The following is a 7211-nucleotide window of genomic DNA, read 5'->3' as shown; positions in this document are numbered from 1 at the left end:
TCAGGTTCTCGATATAATAATCATTATCCTTTATTAAAAATTATTTATTAAGAGCAGTCAACTCTCAATTTAAAAATAGATATGCGACTATAGAAAAAGTCACTAGTACCTCAGAATATGCAAGAAAGTAAATATTATACAAAAAGAAATTATAACATCTGTTAAAGATAAGGCACTAGAATCGAAAAAAATATAATTATCAAGAGTGTCACTTTGGAAATCAATTTGAAAGTAAGTATACAAATAGGTTTTCTAGAGATTTATACCTGATTGTCCACAAAAACAAAAGCCTATCCAAACAAATACATATAAAAAGGAAACTTCAAAGGCCTATATTGCAATAAATAATATGTGCAGTTCAAAAGTTGACTTATACTGTAAGATTCTACGTGAAACATTTGAATAGGTACAGAGGCTTATAGTATGTAGTAATAATAGTAATCTAATATAAATTATAAGTATTTATTATCTTTTACAATATTATTTTAATATTATCTTAGTAACATTTTATGCGCTATATCTGCTGGAAATGTATCTTCTATGTGCCTCCTGGTGAATCACCATATATCTGGAATACGAGAAATGTTATTAATATTGGATGTTGTTGGAAGGTGCCGTTATGTTTTCTTTACTTTTGATGTGCAATGTCATTTATAGATCATTATATATTTCCTCTTATACAAGTAAACACAACTAACATTTTATTTAATTTCTATAGCCACTAGTCCACCCTATCAGTTGTTTTACATCATCATGTGAATGGGAGGGATTTCTTAGTATTAATTTTTACTTATTTCATTAGTATATATTTTATATATTGTTGATTAGGTGATTTAATAACACAATAATTATGTGATAAAACTTTGCCATATATTTCTCACTACATTTTTTTCAAGCTTTTTTTACACAATGTTTGTAGGGAGCTGCAACCACTACATCATGTTCCATATGACATATTGAGTAATAAAGAATAAAAAACAAAGATTTGTCCTCTATCAGTAGGAGGCATGGTGAAATAGAAGTACACACTACATACTCGTGAGAATATAAATAACTAATATCATAAAACCATAAACAAATAATATATCCGAGTGTAACTCTTAACTTAATTAATATAAAATATACATTTAACTTAAATTGTATATTATTGTTAAAACAACATTTTAAATATTTGTTAATCAAACATGTCTCCGTGATACTTTCAACCTGTTGAGGTTTTACCAAACCAATGGTACTTAAGGTCCTTATTTTCTTTAGCGATCAACACGTTTGAAAACTTGTGGTATTATATTCAAAAGCAGGCAAGTTGAAAAAAAAATTTCATAAGGAATACATCTGTTATATTATATTAAATGATATTTCAGATCCAGATTTTGTAATGTTGACGCAGGCAAAGGAATCTCAAGGTTTCAAATGTGGCACTAGGGTGTACAAAACAAAAGAAAATATCTTTATTCAATTAGGTAAACAAGTACACTTAAGAACGTCAAAAAAAATTAAATTAATTGTAAATTTACATTTACCTACTATCAGGTCGCAAGTCAAGGGTAGCATAATGGGTGAGGTAATAATTTTAATGTGCACTTACTTACCAGTAATTTTAAAGTTTCAATCTGTATACATATAAAGCTTTCTGGTGTCTTCAGTGGGTTAGTCTTATGACATTATGTTTGCAACAATATTATCTGAAATATTCAATATTATGAATAAGATATGATTGTAATAAATAGATTACAATGGTTCACTGCAAACAAAAAATTAATGAAATGATAATTGTTAATTAAAAAAATCAATGTAGTGTGACAGTGGGTCTAAATTCTGTCTGCAAGAGAAAAGCATTTATATTGAATTCAATTAAGGGTAGAAAATTCTTATGATGGTAATTGTTCTGGAGTCTCATTTTTCAGAACTTATTTCTGATACAACCAATGTTAAATTTGCAGCTACAAGAGTAGATTGCTGTATTGCAAAAAGAGATAATCTTACCTCTATTTTCTAAGATTTTCATTGATCTTTCAAAATTACCATCGTTTGTATTTACCACGTTAAACAAAATTGAAAAATCTGAACATTAATCGAATTTTATAAGACCTTGCTTGGAAAAAATATGACGCCACCAGATTTTTCCCGAATTTTAACTAACACTCACGTACGTTTTATATTATGCGAGTAAAGAAAAGTAAATATTTCATTTAATAAACTAACAGTTATTATCATTTCACAGTAAAATAGCTTTTTTATTGATGAATTTACATGTACACTCTAAACTTAACGTTAAACTTTGTCTCCGTCTCGACCAATCACAGTTGTGAATAATCAAACCATGAAAAATATTTGAATTTGAAAAACATTACAGAAAGATAGTGATTTTTAAATATTAACTATATGACTATTAATGTTACCTGAGCGGATTCTTGGGTCTGGGCGAAATTGATGCCCTGAATACAGTCTTCAAGCACATGACAGATTTGTTTTTAGACGCCTTGAAAAAGGCGCGAAGTTGCAACCTCGCTGCTGATGTCTCTTGTGTAGGCTGACGAAACACTTAAACCTTCTTGCATGCCTATCAAAAGGCAGGCAACATAAAATAAAACTATCAAGAATACTCCATAAATCTCTTAGAGAGTGCAAACTCGAGCTAGTACCTCTACAAAAATTCACACAATTGTAACGCCAATATTTTGCCGGTAGAGTATTTATATTTTAAGAAAGACCGCCTGTGATTGGTGGACGTCTGTGATTGGTCGCCACAGAGAAGATTCCAATAAGACAATTTGTGACACCAACTCGCTAATTAAGCTACCTCCCAAGAGGATAAATGTTGGACGTATTATATATTATATATTATAGTCGGAGTCGGAGTCGGGAGTCGGGCAGTCGGGCGGGGCTCCAGGCGGTCGCGCGCGTCGGGCATCCGCGTTTGAAGTTTGTTATTGTCGAGTCGCGCGCGTACCGTCCAGTTTAAATCGCGAATTAAACAATTAAAGCGAAAGGTGGCCGCGCGCGCGACCTCCGAGGGCGGAGCTCAAGATTCCGAGGTTCAACGGGATCCATTCGTTTCGGCGATATATTAGGATTACGATCGATTTTAACGCATCGAATGCGACATGTTGTAGGACAGCACCGCGCTCCCGAGACGAGGCCGTGGACGCGCGCGCGTTCTCTTTCGTCTTTGCTCCGTAGTAGCATTAATATTATTTACGAAACGAAATAAGTCTAGTGAGCTCGTCGAAATGTCCGATTAAATTAATTATAAGTATTTATCAAACACATCGATCGAGAAGCACGCGAGATCTATATAAATTCAAAGCAAAAATTTCATTGACGCAACCGGGAGCGATGCTGTTCGGTCGCAACCTAGCATTAGCACACCTATATTCTTAATTTTCAATGTCTAAGCATAACATAATAACCTAACCGCTATCTCTCTATAATAGTATGTGTACATACTATACTTATCGTTTGCGATATAATATTATTATGACGACGAGAGCGACTGCTAACGCCGTACTCGTGTACATACAGTACGAAAACTTTATATTAACATGCCACTAGTGGATAGTTAGCATTAGTATCAGCAGTAATAGTAGTCGATAATATTATGAAAAGTATTATTCAATCAATCATTTATCGATTGGTAATTTATTAAATTATTTATTTATATTGGTAGCTTAAAACTAATTGTGGGTGGGTGTCGTTTAGTCGTTTTGATACGTTTTATTTTTATAATAGAAACATATGCGGCCCTGAAAAGGGCCTTTTTTACTTGTTGAAAAATATCCGTCATATACCTAAGTATGTATACGACAGACAACAATTAATCAACTTAACCGCCGAAACCGTAGAGGGTGCGGCCCTGGCGCTTCAGAGCGTACACGACGTCCATGGCGGTGACGGTCTTCCTCTTGGCGTGCTCCGTGTAGGTTACCGCGTCGCGGATGACGTTCTCGAGGAAAACCTTGAGAACACCGCGAGTCTCCTCGTATATCAGACCGGAGATACGTTTCACTCCACCCCTGCGCGCCAGACGCCGAATCGCCGGCTTGGTGATACCCTGGATGTTATCACGGAGCACCTTCCTGTGACGCTTCGCGCCACCTTTTCCCAATCCCTTTCCTCCCTTACCGCGGCCGGTCATCGTTGATTGTCTCTGAATTAACTGTACTTCTTAGAAAAATCACCAGCACTACGTACGTGTGTCACGTACGACGATCACTGTTACAATGCGCTTCGCGCTTACCAATCGTGCTGTATATATAGATTTCGGACAGCTAGGACCTCGCATATAAACGGGGCAGAGGGGAGAGAGGCAGCGGGGCAGCGGCGTTCGGTGTGTGAGATTCGTTCTTATTATTATGATTTTATGTATGTATAAATAAATAAATAACTACAATAACTATGTACATAAAGAAGCAAAATAAAACCGATGAATAATAAAATATGTCGATACGCATGAATTGAAAACAATACGCAATAACAGAAAAAAAAACAAATCACCGCAAAAATTTAACACATTTAACAATTAACTAAACAAAAAAAAAATTAACACCTGGTACACACACTGAGCTACAGCACGCGTCAACAAGAGTCATAAATTCCTGAAGTGGTGCCATAAATACATATAATAGAAAGTCATTATTGTGCAATTGTTTTCTAAGAAACAGTGAAACAATGGTGGCTCGCAAATATTGTTGTCGGCATTTGCCTTTGAAGTCGAAAATATATTATGCTGACGCATAATAGAAAATATCATAGAGACACACAGTGCGATAGGCGCCTGCCTCATTTACGTTATATCGATCTCGAAAATAATTATTAATTTAATAATTTCAATAAATTAATTGTTTTATATTATATTAGGTTAATTATTCTTAATGTTAGCCTAAATAAAGCCTTTTGACTTTGTATAACGTTCGTTTTATTCGTTCGATACGTGATGTCTGTCTGTGAAGCACATCATTTGAATTATATGCGGCCCTGAAAAGGGCCTTTTGTTGTAATAATAATATTATAATATTATTATTATTTAGCAGCGGCTGCGCAAAATTAAGCACGCTCGCCGCGAATGCGTCTCGCCAGTTGGATGTCCTTGGGCATGATCGTCACTCGCTTGGCGTGAATGGCGCACAGGTTGGTGTCCTCGAAGAGGCCCACCAGATACGCCTCGCTCGCCTCCTGAAGCGCCATCACGGCGGAGCTCTGGAACCTGAGGTCGGTCTTGAAGTCCTGCGCGATCTCCCTCACCAGACGCTGGAACGGCAACTTGCGGATCAACAGCTCGGTACTCTTCTGGTAGCGACGGATCTCTCTCAGAGCGACGGTACCGGGCCTGTAACGGTGAGGCTTCTTCACGCCGCCGGTGGCTGGAGCGCTCTTGCGGGCCGCCTTGGTGGCGAGCTGCTTTCGCGGCGCCTTACCTCCGGTGGACTTACGGGCTGTCTGCTTAGTACGTGCCATTACGACGACTGCTCTCACTCACTCACTCGACTCGACTGAATGCAAACTTTATTATATTATGTACGATGTGTGGACACGTCCGTCGCGTATCGCTTGCGATGATGATATAAACACCTTTAAAACTATTGGGCCGCATTTATATATAACGTCGAACCGAGCTCGAACGGGACGGGCGGGTGTGTCGGGACATTTACGAGACCTATCTAAAATGAAATTGTTTATAACAATAATAAATAGGTAACTAACAAAAATTAAAACGTTCATTTGTCTTTAATCGCGTTAAATAAGTTGAATTTACATTACTTTTCACTGATCAGTGGACAACACTAATTAAACATACAAAATTCTGTGCATGTACAAAATATTATATAATATATAAAATAAGAGACAGAGAGAGAGATGGAGAGAGAGTGAGATAAATATATATATATATATATAATTATGTACACCGAGACTATTGTCTTTTTTTTTTTTTAATTTTTAAGTTTCATATTCATGATAGTTTTTACACTTAATATAATTGTTTATCGGTTTATAGGTAAAAGTACTTGATAATAGAGGGATTGTTAATTTATATATATATATATATATTTTTTTTTTTTTTTTTACGTTTATCGTTGATACTGTGCGTTGTGGTGTGTGGTTCACACACACACACCAAACTCTTCGGATAGATATTGTGGCCCTGAAAAGGGCCGTTTTCATGATGATGATGATCATAGTCAATCGCTCTCATTATACTTTCATTACGTATAATAATATAAGAGAGAAATCGCCGGCGCCGAGACGATGGTGCTGGTCCTACGCCGCCGCCGCCGTTGTCCCACCGCGCCGCGACGCTCACTTGGAGCTGGTGTACTTGGTGACGGCCTTGGTGCCCTCGCTGACGGCGTGCTTGGCGAGCTCGCCGGGCAGCAGGAGCCTCACGGAGGTCTGCACCTCGCGGGACGTGATCGTCGAACGCTTGTTGTAGTGTGCGAGACGGGACGCCTCCGCCGCGATCCTCTCGAAGATGTCGTTCACGAACGAGTTCATGATTGACATCGCCTTCGAAGAGATACCGGTGTCGGGATGCACCTGCTTCAGTACCTTGTAGATGTAAATGGCGTAGCTCTCCTTCCTCTTGTGCTTCTTTTTCTTTTTGTCCGATTTGGATATGTTCTTCTGCGCCTTGCCGGACTTCTTGGCCGCCTTGCCGCTGGTCTTTGGTGGCATAGTGAACGATAGATAGGCAGTCACAAACTATGTATCGACAACAACGAGAGACACTAGACTTGTGATTTGAAATATTTTTTGGACCTCACTTCAGTAAACTTCACTTTGAAAAGTGCTCTGGCGACTGGTCCGGCGTTACATAGGAAACGTTTCGCGGCCGCCAATCGACGGCGTCGTTACCGTTAGGACGCCGCGTGTTGGGGCGCGAGGGGGGTGAACGGCGACGGCGGAGGGAGCGGGGCGTTATATTATGTATATCTCCGTCTCTATCTCCTTCTCCCTCTGACACGGTTTATTTATGGTTATTTAAAAATAATAACAATAATAACGTAGTATAACAGTATGCCTGTATTGTATGTATTGTCTCATTATTACTGATTGGATTATGCGTGAGCAATGTGAATTTCGGGCGTGTCTACATGTTCGATTGTTGTTTTTATTTTTATTTATTATTATTATTGTTGTTGTAAGTAAATAATATTGTCAAGAATAAAAAAATAAATACAACTCGATATTGTATATACACATTGTAATAAGTA

General features: G+C 37.7%; 2 protein-coding genes and 1 long non-coding RNA gene across 4 annotated transcripts; all 3 read right to left on the bottom strand.

The window, feature by feature from the left end:
- Positions 1–432: 432 nt before the first annotated feature.
- On the bottom strand, positions 433–2322 carry LOC110997126. Of its 2 annotated transcripts, none has more exons than XR_006751000.1 (3): positions 2154–2322; positions 1593–1685; positions 433–568 (listed from the first exon to the last, which is right to left on the bottom strand). It is a non-coding gene; the product is annotated as an uncharacterized LOC110997126 (long non-coding RNA). The 2 variants fall into 2 exon arrangements; XR_006750999.1 differs by lacking the exon at positions 2154–2322 and adding an exon at positions 1987–2147.
- Positions 2323–3739: 1417 nt separating this feature from the next.
- On the bottom strand, positions 3740–4297 carry LOC123690312 (histone H4). Its single transcript, XM_045633574.1, has one exon. The coding sequence runs from the start codon at positions 4136–4138 to the stop codon at positions 3827–3829; it is 312 nt and encodes a 103-aa protein (XP_045489530.1). The 5' UTR covers positions 4139–4297; the 3' UTR covers positions 3740–3826.
- A 1837-nt stretch (positions 4298–6134) lies between these two features.
- Positions 6135–6731, bottom strand: LOC123690308 (histone H2B). Its single transcript, XM_045633570.1, has one exon. It carries the CDS (start codon positions 6670–6672, stop codon positions 6298–6300), a length of 375 nt encoding a protein of 124 aa, XP_045489526.1. The 5' UTR covers positions 6673–6731; the 3' UTR covers positions 6135–6297.
- Positions 6732–7211: the final 480 nt, after the last annotated feature.

Source organism: Pieris rapae, chromosome 23 (genome assembly GCF_905147795.1).
Source record: "Pieris rapae chromosome 23, ilPieRapa1.1, whole genome shotgun sequence".
In the NCBI taxonomy this organism is placed as follows: Eukaryota; Metazoa; Arthropoda; class Insecta; order Lepidoptera; family Pieridae; genus Pieris; species Pieris rapae.
This window is presented reverse-complemented; position numbering and strand designations above follow the sequence as displayed.

Excerpts from the sequence above, each read along its gene's own strand:
- LOC123690312 (XM_045633574.1), bottom strand. The coding sequence starts at position 4,138 with ATGACCGGCCGCGGTAAGGGAGGAAAGGGATTGGGAAAAGGTGGCGCG.
- LOC123690308 (XM_045633570.1), bottom strand. The coding sequence starts at position 6,672 with ATGCCACCAAAGACCAGCGGCAAGGCGGCCAAGAAGTCCGGCAAGGCG.